At 43.3% G+C, this 15537-nt stretch overlaps 1 protein-coding gene across 3 annotated transcripts; it reads right to left on the reverse strand.

The window, feature by feature from the left end:
* Window positions 1-1155: 1155 nt before the first annotated feature.
* On the reverse strand, window positions 1156-15239 carry LOC106571478 (fasciculation and elongation protein zeta-2). Of its 3 annotated transcripts, none has more exons than XM_014144638.3 (9): window positions 14688-15239; window positions 11870-11978; window positions 10423-10536; window positions 10148-10286; window positions 9552-9817; window positions 8884-8964; window positions 6342-6417; window positions 6143-6208; window positions 1156-3903 (listed from the first exon to the last, which is right to left on the reverse strand). In XM_014144638.3, the coding sequence occupies exons 1-9, from the start codon at window positions 14990-14992 to the stop codon at window positions 3887-3889; spliced, it is 1173 nt and encodes a 390-aa protein (XP_014000113.1). In that variant the 5' UTR covers window positions 14993-15239; the 3' UTR covers window positions 1156-3886. The 3 variants fall into 3 exon arrangements, with proteins under 3 accessions (XP_014000113.1, XP_014000112.1, XP_014000114.1); XM_014144637.3 differs by having other exon boundaries at window positions 10423-10539; window positions 14688-15236; XM_014144639.3 differs by lacking the exon at window positions 8884-8964 and having other exon boundaries at window positions 10423-10539; window positions 14688-15231.
* Window positions 15240-15537: the final 298 nt, after the last annotated feature.

A 15537-nucleotide genomic window follows, 5' to 3' on the forward strand; every position in this document is an offset into this window, starting at 1 on the left:
ATACACATCTATTTTGGACAATGGTAACTTGCTGCCTTGTCTCCTATCTGTGCCCCAAGGGAGTGGAGGACAGTAAGTTTTGGGCAGGTGGTGACGCCCCTCCGGAGGGTGAGCTGGGTATCCTTAACGTGTCCAGCCTCCACGTCTCCGCTATCCATGGCTCTGCCCACTCCCAGAATTCTCTGAGGCGCAGCGTGAGCCAGATGATGGACAGGAAGTCGCTGACAGGGGAGGAGGAAGTGTGGGACTCTCACATTCAAGGCCACGACAGCGGGATGGTGAGACACCCCGAAATCTAGGCCCTGCTTAGAGGACATTTCTTCCTTGTTTGTTTATTATTAACTCCTCCTTTCTCCCCCTCCCTCTTTCCATCCATCATCCTTCTTTCACCAGTTTATGGAGGACGAGGAGTTTGTCGACACTATTAAAGGCTTCAGCACGGTGCGGAAGGAACACACCATGTTTACCGACACTAACCTGTGACCTGCTGTGACCTTTGAACTCCACCCCTCACCTTGTCAAGTCAGACAGGTCGACTGGAGGGGCAGCCCCTCACAAAGGGAGGTCGGAGGGGTACACAAAGCAAGCCATAGACATTCACTAATAACATCCTATTTGACTATGACTGCAACCGACCTACCAAACAGCACTCTTGGGTTAAATAAAAATGGAATACAAAAAATAAAAGTGCAAATATGACAAACTGAAGATAATCTAAGAAAAGGACTTGTCTTGCGAGCCAGGCAATGAGATCATAATTCAGGGACAGAAATGTCGCCATGAAAGAGAAGACTCCCGATGAGGTAGAGAGATAAACAGTTTCACTGAGAGAAGAACATTTCCCTGTTTCAATGAGCAGTAAAGGCATCCATTTATATTGAAATTTGTTTTGGGATTTCTTATAGCTACACTGACCTAAAATACAAAGAGAACAGTGTTTTTCATTTTATATAAACATATTTGTATATTGACTTGCTGTTGCTCTGAATGTAAGAATGCCTTTTGATAAGTCGCTGCACAATTTCTGTGTACAGATTGTATCTAATAAAAGTGTGTACCAATTTATTTTTGATTGTAACTTATGAGTAAAAAGGTGATTTAATACCAACTATTGATCATGGATGCACCCTACAAACCAATAGCATGACACCAAAGTATAGTCAACATATCATTTTATTTGAAATGAGCTCCAAATGCAATTCAAGCCCAAAAAGTTTGAACCACTAGTCAATAATATGGTTACAAAACAAACACACTTACCGAATAAATTAATGTACTGTAGTACCACATGACAACAAGACAAGTAAACATAAAAAAAACCAAATGGGGGAAGAAGTATAGTGCATTAAAAATAAATGAGTAGATATATACAAAATTTCAGGCATTTACAAAGGCAGCCTTTTTTGTTGCTTGTGTTTATATAAATATAATTCTCTTAAGTGTGGATATACGCTGATATGTTTGCTAAAATAGAGGGACCAGGCAACGAGGGGCAGAGCTTCAGAGTCAATAACCTCCTCTGATCTCCGTGACAACGCCATGCCGCTCCAAGACAACCCAAATTATACTACTCAATTTGACTCCAGTTTCAAGGAGTCCAAACCCCACCCAAGCTAGTATACATTTCAGTTCGGCTTAACTTTCTCATTGCAATGTGGTTCAATGCTAAGGATTCCTTTAGTGTGACATTATTGCTTACCATTCATTTGATTTATCTGAAGTAAAAGTAGATACAAATGCATGCAGCACATGCTAGGGGTTGTGAATGCTTTTGAAGCTTGCTACAATTGAAAGAGGTCTGCTGGCTTCCCTTACTGAAGAAATGTCCCTTTGGAGACATTCAACTGAAACCCATTACCTCGTCACGACACTTTGATCCAGGGAAAAGGTTCCATTAGACACCATGATTCGACTTCTAATAGTGAGGACAGAACTGGCACTACCGTGGACTTCTTACCTGGGATGTCTAGTTGCTGTCTATAGGTGTCAGGCGGCTTCTAAATACTTCGTCCAGCAGTTACTACAACAGTAGTTTTACTATAGAGCTACTACACGCTGATGCTACAACAACCACTTAGCTAGGTCTTCAGGTTCTAGCCTATACTTATGAGTAGCCTTATCAATCACTGATGTTATTATACTACTACTCAGGCCTAGGACTGACAAAACCTACTACATGGCTACTCAAGCTGCAGGATGCTGGGATTGCTAATGTTAAAACATTATCCCCCAAGCATGGAGTAACAACATTGGCACTCTTCATCCTAACGCAATCCATAATCCCCTACTACTGTGGAACCACTGCTCCGCGTGTAGAGTAGTGATAGATTGGACCTGATCGGTTTGTGTGCGACTGCAATTATTGTGCACTGAGCTTAGTTACCTGCTGACGATTTGACAGGATTGTGGCGTACCAAGCATAGCGTTGCTATGACAGATAGTGCTGATGAAGGTTGGCGGTTGTGGATGTAGACAAGAGGTTTTTTGAAATGTTGGTGTTTGAAGGATCTTTCCTGTCTTTGAACAGAAAACTCCCTACCTCCATTACATTGTCTCCATAAGTACATACAACGATTTAGTGTTCTACTACTGTTGCTACATCCACTGGACAACAGATCACTGACTGGTTACGTCATCACTTGATCCTCAACACAACATCAAAGAGTTATTGGTTTTAAAAACAACATGGTAGGATCAACTCACAGCAATTTCACCATTATTTCAACATCCTAATATTAATGTTATATCCATTGAAATACTCAAATAACCATGAACTTTCAGTACATACTAAGAGGTGAGGTATGAGGCAGGCAAGTTTACAGGGTGATGTCATAATGTAACATGTCACTAGGAGGGGTCAGAGGTTGACAGCTATTGTTTACATAACAATGGTGATGTCATAAAGATGTCATAATAAGTGGCCACATTACTGGCAGCAAAAAGTCCCTAATTTCTCTGAAACTACCGAAAAATTAAAAGCTGTACAAGCTTGTTCTTTCGGGTTACCTTCTAACTTCTGTCATTATTTTTTCCCTTTTTCAAAAAGTTATCACTTAAAAATACATCTTCTATTTGTGCAATTTCACATTGTAGTATACAAAATAATGATTTATAACATTTCACTGGTGTAGCTCCCTAATCCTATGTACCAGCATGCAAAGACACACTGACAGGGTTTATGAAACGTAAAAGAGAAGGAAAAAAAAAAAACAAGGCTTCTGAATCCCACTAATACCATAGTCTGTCAATCATTAATTGCTCTGACCCATAGGATGTCTCTGATAAAGTGGAGAGCTCCGATTGGACTTCATGACTGATCCCACCCATAGACGTTCAAGAAGCCTTATTTGCCCATCCCTCCTATATACCCCTGTCAGAGGGCACTGGCCAGTCTAACAGAAGAAAGCTGCATTCCAACGGTCAAGTGACTTCTCCTTGTCTCCTCACCCTATTTCTTACTGATGTGAAAAGACAGGCCGGTGAATGTAGAGACAGGAATTAGTTTTTCCTCTCAAGTTCTTTTACATTAGTGCAAACAGAGGATAGGAAATAAGTACAGAAAGCCACTTTAGACAATGGAGAGTAATACTGCCAACAGGCTAACAGAGACTAACATGCAGAGAAGACAAAACGAATGTGAGATTATAGCATTAGAACATTAAAAACACACTTAAAAATTACACGTAAAAAGGTAAGGTAAAACATCATGTATTAAAATGTGAATCTCATAAGTCAAGGGAAAAGAGGTGGGGGGGGGGGGACTCCAACAGGAAGAGTCCACCTTAGAGGGGTGGGGGGGCTCTCCTTCCATTGGTAGGTTCCAGAAATCTGCAGCTCCTGAGTGTTCTGTCAGAATGTTCTAGAACAGGGTGCTCCTCCACTAGGTCTATGTGGGACACAGCACTGCAGGGACAAGAATACACAGAAAACAGCTGTCAACCAATAAATGATCCACCAAATGAAAATGTGCGTATAAGAGGATTCATCGCACAGGGAGGAGAGCAACTAAGAAGGGATGAGAGGTCTGCGAAAGAGAAAGAAGAGAGTGATTCACTTAGGTGGACAGGACAGCATTCACGTGAACAACTCTATAGTGCTAGAAGCTTGGCAGGAAGTGGGAGTGAGCAAGAGTGTGAGAGTCTAAGAGGGAGTGCGTGTAAGACAGAGGGTAAGAGAGTGTACACTATAGTCACAAGCACGGCAGAGTATACAGCACAAACCCATTGAAGGGTGTCGTCTGGAAGGAGGTGTGTGAGAGGGCTCTTGACACTGGGTGGGTAGATAAATATATATATCGATCTATCTATATCGATCTCATGACGTTGGCCTGTGGGTAAGGTTTATGACCCCCCCCATAAATACCTTTCTCCCTTCCCTCTCTCTCTGTCTCTACTGAAGGACTCTTGAATAGCCCTTGTTAAACATAGAAAGTCTGGGAACATCAAACAAGTGGGGGGAAAGGAACCATATTTCGGTAATAGAACCAGTTGAAAATATGCGTTGGTATTTAATGTATATGATGTCAGTTCGGTTGTCATCTGAGACATGACTGATGACAGGACGACAAACTGTATCTGGGAAAGTCTACACATTATAGTTATCAGATTCACATGGAATTGTTGTGCAATTTAAAAGCAATTTAAATGAAACTATTTGTGAAAAGATTAAATGTAATTTTAGCTTCCAAATGAGAGAAAATTGGGTCTTCATAAGGTTAGAGCCCTGCTCAATCAGTGGCCCGCCCCTGTGAAGAGACATGGGTTATAAACTATGAAACACACCCTTCTCTCCCTCCACTATATAAGCCCTTGACGAAAATGTAACCTCCTGTTCAGAGGACGATGGTCCATACGTTAAAAAGGACTAACATGTCAACTACAGAACTAAGCCAACCTCAGCGTGTGCTTTGGTTGTGAATGGTATGAACTTTGAACTCTTATTCACTAAAGAAGTGAGTCATCCTCGCCGTTGAGTTAGCAACAGCAGCTGTAAACGTGGGCTAGGAAAGGACGGACGACGTATCCAGTCTAACACACAACGAAGATACTACAACGTAACCAATTTACCACCAGAGACATTCTTCCGAGGACAGGAAGTTCTGTCGGCCAACACGGCCAGCATCTACGACCAACCTACCGAAGCGCAGCTCAGAGTAAATATTTATTGCATTTTCCTTTTCCAAATGGGCGGTAATTTAGAATGCATAAGATACTGTATTTACGAAAGCTTAGCTTCTCCCTTTGTTCCTCAGTCTTCCCGCTCTTTCATTCAAGCCCAACCCCCTCTCTTTGTGTAACAAGCCATCATACAGGTTCTGTCCACCAGGGACGTTTTCTGTATGACATAATTTGCATTCTGTGTATATGTAATTCTGTGTGATTAGTTAGGTATTTAGTAAATAAATAATTAAACCCAATTTTGTATTGCTGATTCAACTTGTTAGCCAGGGTTTGTGAAGATAACCAAGAATTTACAACTTTCAGATGAGACTGAAATAAGGTGACGATTAATATTGACTGCTATTGATGTAAAATATTACTAGGTCTTTAAGAGTTTATTCGGAAGATAACAGCTCTATAAACACTCTTTCGTGGTGCCCCGACTTTCTAGTTAATTACATTTACATGATTAGCTTAATTAGGTAATATTGATTTTATAGCATAGCTTAAATATTGATTTTATAGCATAAAGAAAGAAAGAAAGAAAGAAAGAAAGAAAGAACGAAACACAAACACACACACACACACGTCTGTGATTGTGTGAGTCTGTGTGCCTCACAAACCTCCACGTCCAGCTCTCTCATACCAGAGCTAGCGAGAGAACAGCGCAGAAGAGGCGAGAGACAAGGAGGGTAAAGGTCAAGATGGAATGCCCAGAACAACCTTGCAGGCCTAGTATGACACTTCAGGGAACAAAGTACACACTGGAAGTAGACCCTCCTAACAAAATGTCCTAACCCTTGTGTCCTGCAGTATGTTTCTCGGGCACCTGGTGGTAGTGAGACTGTCAATCTGGACAAAAGCGCTGTTTTGAATGGGAGTAATATTTCCTCAAAGGAATTGTGTACCTTTGAGAATGTACTTCGCCATGTGTGGTCTTTTGAATAGGAGTAAAAGTTTTGTAACTGGTAGAGAATGAGTACCTTTGAGGATGTAGTCTGTTAGGAGGCTGGGTACCTTCTCACTGTCCTCCCTCATGGCATGCAAAACTGCAGGGAACAGGCATAAAAGTGATTTGGGAGTGAATATTATGGTTATAACACAGCTATTCTGGCATTACAGTTCAACTTTCATGGTGACTTGCTAGTTGACAGGCAAGTGTGGTTTGCGAGCAATACTCACTCTTAGTGAGGATCTGAAGGTCTTCCACAGAGGGGGAGCCAGCCTTCTTCTCATAGGGGATAACTGTGGTCAGATACTGAGAGAAAGGGAAACACGTCACAAACACAGAACTAGAGGAGAGGGAGGGAGTACAAGACACAGGAGAGAGGGAAGGCAGAGGATAGAGGGGGGATGAAAAAGGAAAAGGTTTAACACAAAGAAGAGGGAGAAAAAAAACTGCACCATGATACAAGAGAAACTGAGAATTATGGGAATAATTACTAATAAAAAGACAAACAGGAAGAAAAAAAACTCATAACAGGTATGTACACTCAGTGGACAGTTTATTAGGTACACCACCCCGTTCACAAAAATGGTTTGCTCCTACAGACAGTGAGTCACGTTGCCGTGGCGTGTTATATAAAGCAGGCAGACAGACATCCAGTTACTGTTCCATTGAACGTTAGAAATGGGCAAAACGAGTGGCCTAAGTGACTGAGCGTGGTATGATCGTTGGAGCCCGGCACACTGGTTCCAGTACTTCAGAAACGGCCGATGAGAGAGGTTGAAGGAGAATGGCAAGAATCGTGCAAGCTAACATGCAGGCCACAAACCGTCAATTAACGGCACAGTACAACAGTGGTGTGCAGAACAGCCTCTCGGAACGCACAACTCGTCGATCCTTGTCTTGGATGGTTTATTGCAGCAGACAACCACACCGGGTTCCAATCATATCAGCTAAAAACAAGAATAAGCGGCCCGAGTGGGCGTACGATCACAAACATTGGACAATTGAGGAGTGGAAAAACGTCACCCGGTCTGACAAATCCCGTTTTTTGTTGCGTCATGATGGAAGAGTCAGGATTTGGCGTAAGCAGCATGAGTCCATGGCCGCATACTACCTGATGTCAACGGTACAGGCTGGTGGTCTAATGGTGTGGGGAATGTTTTCCTGGCTCACGTTGGGTCCCTTGATACCAATTGAGCAACGTTTGAACGCCACACCTTGTAGAATCCATGCCCTGAAGAATTTAGGCTGTTCTGGAGGCAGGGGGGTCCGACCGGGTACTATATGGGTGTACCTAATAAGCTGGCCACTTGGCGTATATTTCAACACTACAAACCACTTAAGAACTCGAGTATAAAACCGTACCATCACCATTTGTATTTGCCTGACTACTCAAACTGAATTCTTCCGCTGCTCTATCGTTCGCTACATACTTCAGTCTGCCATCGTTGAAGTCATGTGTAGTGAGGTCAAAATGGTGTAGTGTGTAGTGAGGTACAAAACAAAGTCATCAGCGATTGGATCATCTCTAACCAATCAGAGTATCAAAGCCAATGACACATTTTCAAAACCTAGCTTTACTCGTGTGTTCTGGCTCTTGCCCAACCCATCGGTTTCTGGGACCAATCAGAATGGTTAGAATGTGTTTGCGTTCTAGAAATCGTCAGGGAGACACTCAGATCCAGACTCATTGCGGAGTAGAAACTAACTTCCGTGGGCGTGGCGTATCATTTGGCCAGAGCAAGGATTTTGGGTAGCCAGGCAATACTTGCATTTGTTCCAAGTCAAGAAACAGATTATTTGTGAGAGCGAGAGAGTCATTGGTCATCTGAGCCAATAATGACAGAGTAAGTTGTGACTGGTTGGTGCGTGGTTGTAGATGAGTGAGTGAGTTAAGGCCATTGGTAAGATTTAGCTTGGTGGGAGACAGTTGGGCATTATGCTGCGTTCATGTGCCATCAGAGTTATCAGAAGCTCCTAGTGCTCCCAGAAGCTCCTGAATGACCCTCCAAGTCAGAATTACAAGTGGGAAACTCATATATGTTGTTACCCGAGTTGCGACGTTTCACCACTGACCTTTTGCCTTTTCAACCAAGAGATGTCAACAAATCAGTTTGACATTTACAACCTTATCAATATGGAGAATGTAACTAGTTTGACCATATGGCAATGTTATGCAAGCTAGCTAACTTTATTATTAGCAATGTACAATCTTATTGGTTAAAGAATTGTTCCGACTTCAAAAAGGCACGTGAGCATGTCGGACTTACGACTTCCCATTTCCCACGAGCACACCCATAGTAATAGGAGGACGCTTGTTTGCAGGAAATAAGGAGCACGCTATTGGATGACTCAGCATCAAGTTCCTGCCAATCTCAAGACACAAAGCTCAGTTCAACAAACAGGACCACCCATACGTAAAAATGTATGCATGCACGACTAAGTTGCTTTGGATAAAACAGTCTGCGAAATGGCATATATTATTATATATTACAGGAAAATCATAGGAAACAAAAAAGAGACAAAAAGAGAAGAATATGAAAGGAGAGCTGCTTAATTTGTATTTGATGGACACAGAATGAGCCAGAGGATAAGACAGCAGAGGGCTTAAGAAATAGTTTTTAAAAAACTGATAGAAAAACTGAAAAAGAAAGATGGTAAAATAAAGAGGACATGTTGAGAACACAGTAGCAGCAAAAGCTGTAGAGAAAAGAACTGTCAAATGTTGGGGGGAAAACTGAAAAAGAGGACATGTAGCTAGAGAGAGAGGGGCACCTGTTTGTCCCCTCCTGTGCTGCCGAAAGTTTGACGGAGGCCGTTCTGAATGACAGTGGAGAGTCCCTCCATAGTGAAGAGCTAGAAGGAGGAAGCGGAAGGAGGGAGAGAGAGAGATAAAACTACCAAAGAATGAGAAACCCTCCAAAAAGACATGAGCACTCCAGAGAGGGGTATAGAGCTGGATTCAACCCTCCATCGTTTTAGGTTCTGAAAAGGACAGATTCTCCACACGGAAGTACAACAGTTCAGAATGGACAAAAACAATGGCAGGGTGAAGTCAGACCGCCAGGCTGCTTTATTTGACAGTCCTGTTTTCAGCTGGCATTTACTAAGACATGTCAAAATGTCACCATGTACATAGGAACTAGCTGGAAAATAGCTGACGGTATTATAAAGCGTAAGGGCAGAGAGACACAACAGGGTCTGCATCTGCAGGGTGAGTGTGGCAGGAGTTAGTACAGCCCTGCAGGGTGTGTTTTGTTGCTTTTCCATGCATGTGCATCCCCCCCCCACACAGTTTCCAGTGCATGCATCTTCCCTTGTGGTGCGTGTATGAATGAGGGAGCGTACACAACACACATATCTATACGCGCATGTCTGCATCACAACGTGCATTATATGGATTTCAATGTATACAATACTATGTATGCATCTGTCTCTCTCACCGTCCCAGGAACGTGTGTCCTGTCTGCCCTCGGAGCGCTGCCTGTGGGCCTGGTCTTCTTCTTCTGGCGGAGCAGCTCGCGGTGCTCCTTCTGCCGGTTCTGCACGTCGATGAGCAGCGAGATGAAGCTGTTCTTCACCTCCTTCTCAAAGTCCAGCTCGTCCCTCAGGGCCAGGGCCTGGATCAGCTCCTCACTGTAGCGCCTGATGGCCGTCTCCACCTCCTCCAAGGCCTCGCTCAGCTCGGAGACCGACAGACGATGCAGGCCTGACAGACGACGCAGAACAAACATACCAACACATACTTAAACAGGGCTTGACAAATCACATCTACACATGGGGGGGGGGGGGGGTAATCGCATACTAACATACACAAATGTTTTGCATTAAGTCTTGATTTGATGTGCATTAACAAGTCACATAACAAACATGCAGCAATTGCTGTCCAGTTGTATCTAATCTCTGTTACGTAACAATGCTACTGTGAACCTGTATCTGCTGTCCAGTTGTATACATGTACGGGTTGTGCAATGTAGCTGCAAGGAGCTGTTAACACTTGAGTTGTTAGGGATTTAGATGAGAGTTAAGAGTAACTCACGGTCCTCATAGCTGGTGTTGGAGCTGGAACGTTTGAGGTTGCTGAGGTCTTGGGAGAGCATGGACAGGTCTGACTGGGACGGGCTCTCATCCTCTGGGTCTGGAGACTCTTCCATCAGCTCCTCAATCTCCTCGATCACCTGCAACAAACAAACACATACACACAGGGTTATGTGTTACGGGTGTGGCTTTGTAAGTACGAGTATGTGTGTAAAGTGTATTTGAGACGTGAGAGAAAGAGAGAGCGATTGTCTCTCTGTGTGTGTGTGTGTGTACCTGCTCGACGGTGAAGAGTGGCTCGTCGTTGATGCAGGACACGATGATGGAGTGCATGTCCATCTGTTCCCTCAGCTCCTCATCATCAGACAGGTCAAGAGGCATGTTGTCCAGCTTCTGTCCATCACAGAGAGAGGGAGCAGAGAAACAGAGACAGATGGATGGAGAGAGAGCAAAAATTGGGGATGCAGTCAGCTTGGCTTACTGTAGGTTCGGGAGGTGCTAGGGCGATATATAATTCATTCTAGCACGATATTCCAAGTGCCTGTATTTTTCGTTTTTATAAGCGTTTATGTCCACTTGTTTTCATGTTGTCTTTTTGGTCTCGTCTCCTTCGCTCCTTCTGCGCAGTGCATCTTCCCATTTACACACACACACACGCCAAGCCCCTCCCAAAAATGAGAGATCCCTTGTTCCTCTCTGACAAGCGGGTTCAACTTGAAATTTGCATTTGAGGTTTGGTCCAACAGAATGGGTCATATGGACACCGAAACACACGGAGACATTATTTTACTGTAATAGAGAAGTAACCATCTAACAATATCCTTTTTATGTCTCTACTCCTCAAATTGCACACAGAGCAGACACTACTAAAACAGGAATATCAATAAACGTTGCTTTGGGAAATGTATGTTCAGTTTGTCGTGCGTGGCATTGCGTTAACACGTACCACTAGCAGCATTTTAGCCAAAGACTGTTATACTAGCGGTCTATTCTGTGTTTTATACATCTGCAATAAGCATAAAACACAATTCTACAAGGAATTGTCATCTTGTTCTCATTCTGAGAAATAAGGTAGGGCACTTGATTTCAACATGTGAACAAAGTGGACAGGCTGGCATGCTGTTCAAACAGTTGGAGACGCAAGGGTGTGTTCATAACAACTCAACTGTTCTACCTTGTTAGCTAGAAAATAGATCCAAGTTGGCTACATTTGAAATATAAAACTTAGCTGGCTAGTCACTAGCACGTAGGCTTGTGCTTGAGAGATGGTTTATGAGACCAGTATACATTTTCTATAATGCCTGCTACAAGAAGTCATTATTAGTGAATGTGCATTATGTACAGTTCTGGTCAAATTTGTAACAAAAAGGAATTTTCATAGACTTGAATGCCAGATCATGTATTATTGCAAAAAAAGCAGGTGAAACTATTTTGATTAAATTATTAGTGGGTCCTGTAGTTTTGGAAGGCTTATATTAATCCTAGGTACAATTTCACAAGCCTTCAATTCATTACATTATTGCTGACTGTTTGAAATGCAGTGTATTTGACCTTTAAAAATTGTACAACAAAGCTTATTTCAAGAAGAAAAAATAAATCTATATTTTTTAAACTAGAGATATATATTGTTTGAAAAAAAATCTAGATATGATTTTTTGGCCATATATTTAAGCCCTAGGAGGTGCAGACTGTGTGTATGTGTGTGTGTGTGCGCGCGTCTTACCCCCTGCTCACAGAGGTTGAGAGTGGGGAGATGCAGGGAGCGAATGTGTGAGGTCTTCCAGTCCACTGGCATCACATTGCCGTAGTTATCGGTCAGAGCATTCCACATGCTGAGGGAGGGAGAGAGAGGGAAAGAAAGGTGAAAGAGGAATATGGTGAGGGGAATGAAGAGAATGAGACGGTGACGAGAGAAGAGTAAGTGGGGGAGAATTAATGGAGAACAATGTGAGGTCGAAAGAGGGTGAGAAACAAGGAAGGGAGGAAGAAAGAGAACATTTTCATTCACAGCACAAAAAAACCTGTCCACACTGACACATCATTAGTTGGCAGTAGTTTGTCATCCTCTTTTCTCACCAGCCACCCACACACCACTTCTCTCTGTCTTTGACACAGCTCGCAATTCTCTGCCCGCTGCTAACAGCACAGGAATCTAGCATTTCTCAATGCCAAATGCATTGTCCAAGTCTTTTCTTATAAAGGGCTCTGCTTTATGCTACAGGAAAATACAGAATACATTTTCATGGACCTTTCTTCCATTTTGTACATTGATACCGCTACACAATTGGAGTGAGCATGTGCTGCGAGGAAGAAAATATGTTTTGCGTAAGATACATGCGAGTATGAGTGTGTGCGTCTGTCTGACCCTGACTGCTGCGAGCAATGTGAGGATAGGCATTGTGAACCCACACGTCAGAAAGGCTTTGCATCAGAGAGATTGCTGCCCACACACTCCAATGAATAGACATGTGTTATTCGCATAACCCCACTCTCTCCCTCGCTCTCTCACTAACACAGCATTATTACCATTAACAACACACAGTTTCGGTATAGGTTCCCTAAAAATGGGGCAATGCCGGCAGGAACCGCTTTGGCTCAGTGTCTGTGTCACCCTTTGATCATGGCATTGCTATTCTCAACAACACACACACACACACACACACACACACACACACACACACACACACACACACACACACACACACACACACACACTGCATAAAACAAGCCTCTCTGTGCCCAGTGGGTCTATGTAGCTTCAAGAGTAGTTCTGGTTCTGTCCTCCTATGCCAAGGGAAGTTGATCCTGAAACTTTCCCCAAAAGCACATTAGGGAATATAAAACACACACACTCCTTCCTGTCATCCTCGCTGCGTGTCTCTGCATGGAGCTAGGCCATTAGCCAGCTACAGAGCTAGTTAGGAGGCAAGGCATGTCCTCCAAATGGGCATTCACTCATGAAAGGTCTCCGCTGCCCTCAGTGCACTGCTCTTTCTATCCAAACTCCCCCCCTCCACTTCCCTCACACACACATCCTCCTCACCCTGGTCCTAATAGTGGCACTGCAAAACTAGGTCTGTGTGTACTGTGTATAGATGTTCTCTGTGTGTGTGTGTGTATTTATGCGTAAATTCAATTCGCTCTTTCCCTGGAAATTGATATTATGACCAAAGCGGAGCTGACATCGTCAAGGTTGTATCTGTATTGAGTGAGACAGCCCAGGAGACCATATTAGGGAGATGACACTGGCTGTACTGTAGTCGGAGCATGCTGATGAGTCATACATAGACCAACATCACAGGCTAACAGATCCTCTGCCATCTCCACAAGTCTTTATTATAGTGATAGCCAAGCTACCTTTGTTATAGCATGTGTTACTTAAGCAATAAGGCCCGAGGGGGTGTGGTATATGGCTAATATACCACGGCTAAAGGCTGTTATTACACAACGCATCCCGGAGTGCCTGGATACAGCCCTTTGCCGTGGTATATTGGCCATATACCACAAACCCTGAGGTGCTTGATTGCCATTATAAACTGGTTACCAATGTAATTAGAACAGTAAAAACAAATTTGTCATACCGGTGGTATATGGTCTGATATACCACGTCTTTCAGCCAAATCAGCATTCAGGGCTCGAACCACCTGGTTTATAATATTATAAAGACGCCCATTCTAAGACAACAGGGATTGTTTAGTGCAGGCCTACATATGGGAGCGCATTTCATTGTAAAAGGGTACAGTGTTTCCCCCAAGATTCTTTGGACCTGACTCAAGAGCAACATACAAGGCTGCCAAAATCAAAAGACACGATCTCGGGGTGTGCTATAGAGCAAGTTGAGGGGTGAAGAGGAGGGTTGAGCTCAGATGTCCTCTACAGATCACTGGTTTTATAAACGCTGTCCATCACATCATCTGAGCTGAAGCGTGCCCTTTCAATAACAATTACAAAGATGTACCTCGATGTATGCGTTTTCATTTGTTTAAATGTCACAATGACGATGTGGTTCATCAGCAGTGCGTCAATAGAAAACAGCCCAGACTCCTGTCTGTCCTGGGTTTAGACAGACTCATGACTTGAAAGTCAGTATTCAGTACAATAACTAGCTACAGTGCCGGAATTAGGAAAATTCATTACAGTGCACATAGCTAATGCACGAGACACAGGTAGTCTAATATTTTGAAGTCACTTGTGTGTTTAGGAAATCATGCAATGCAAATATCAAGTTGTTTACCAACTAAAGTTGGGTAGCTAGCTACATTGAAAACACAGGTCAGTTAATGTTATAGCTAAGTGCTAGAAACAATACACAAATGTAACATTTTGAAGGCTCTTGTCTTGAAGTCCTGATTTTCTTAAGTTACCTTTACGTGTCACGTGCATTCAACACAACCGTGGCTATCTAGCAAACAACCCTGTTGTTTAAATGGCTAGCTAGCAGCAGGCTAACCTTGGAAATGGTAGGCTGACTAACTAGTTTAGCAAAAACAGATGTTAGGTTAACCATGCTAAAGTAATAAAGTAACACAATTCACACTCACTCGTCGTCCTTGAGGAAATTATCTTCTGTGATAGGTTTAATGGGGGCTATATTTTCAGTTTCAGTGTTGTAATTTCGGAAGCAAACTGTCAGCTTCTCATCGAAGTCGTGGACAAGGTCCTCCATTGATTTGAAGCTGCATATCTCCCCCGAGAAGCTGTTGTCGATGTCCGAGAAATCCTCCACCAGGCCCGTGTCAGCCACGTTCGAGTTCAGCTGGTCCAGTCGGTTCGGCGACCCTGAGGCCGCCTTGAATTCGTTGAAATCCTGCCAGTCTTCATCGAAGTGGGCTAACGGCGCCGCCATGACTACCGCAGGGACTCGGTTAGGCTGCCCTACCCCTGGATGGTGCTCTATCCTCGGCTATAACGAATGTGCCACTGATGAACATGGAGAAGACTTCGTGAAGAAGAAGCTAGTTGTCTCTGCTGACGTCACGCGTGGCGGGTATCCCTCCCTCTCTTACATTTTAGTCATTTAGCAGACGCTCTTATCCAGAGCGACTTACAGTAGTGAATGCATACATTTAATTTCATACCTTTTTTTTCCTGTGCTGGCCCCCCGTGGGAATCGAACCCACAACCCTGGCGTTGCAAACACCATGCCCTACCAACTGAGCTACAGGGAAGGCTCTTCTTCTTCGATAGAAGAGCAAAACAAACACGGGGGGGGGGGGGGGGGGTATTTTTTTCAACATTTTATTATAGTGTTAGACTGTTTTAAACTATGCAATTGTATTCTTTAATCTTCATGTGACTGTGGTCAGTAGCTTGCCTTACAGGATTCTTAGTTAAAATGCACATTTGGCATATTTCACCTATTGTTTCAAACTGGAGGAAAAGGTAAAACAA

This window comes from Salmo salar, chromosome 15 (assembly GCF_965601325.2).
Source record: "Salmo salar chromosome 15, fSalSal1, whole genome shotgun sequence".
Taxonomy (NCBI): domain Eukaryota; kingdom Metazoa; phylum Chordata; class Actinopteri; order Salmoniformes; family Salmonidae; genus Salmo; species Salmo salar.

What these genes read in the sequence shown, in the direction of transcription:
- LOC106571478 (XM_014144637.3), bottom strand. Translation starts at nt 14,992, where the DNA reads ATGGCGGCGCCGTTAGCCCACTTCGATGAAGACTGGCAGGATTTCAAC. An exon ending in GCACAGGAGGGGACAAACAG is followed by an intron (nt 6,418 to 8,883) that starts GTGCCCCTCTCT and finishes CCTTTCTCTCAG; the next exon opens with TATCTGACCACAGTTATCCC. An exon ending in CCTTCAGATCCTCACTAAGA is followed by an intron (nt 6,209 to 6,341) that starts GTGAGTATTGCT and finishes TGTTCCCTGCAG; the next exon opens with TTTTGCATGCCATGAGGGAG.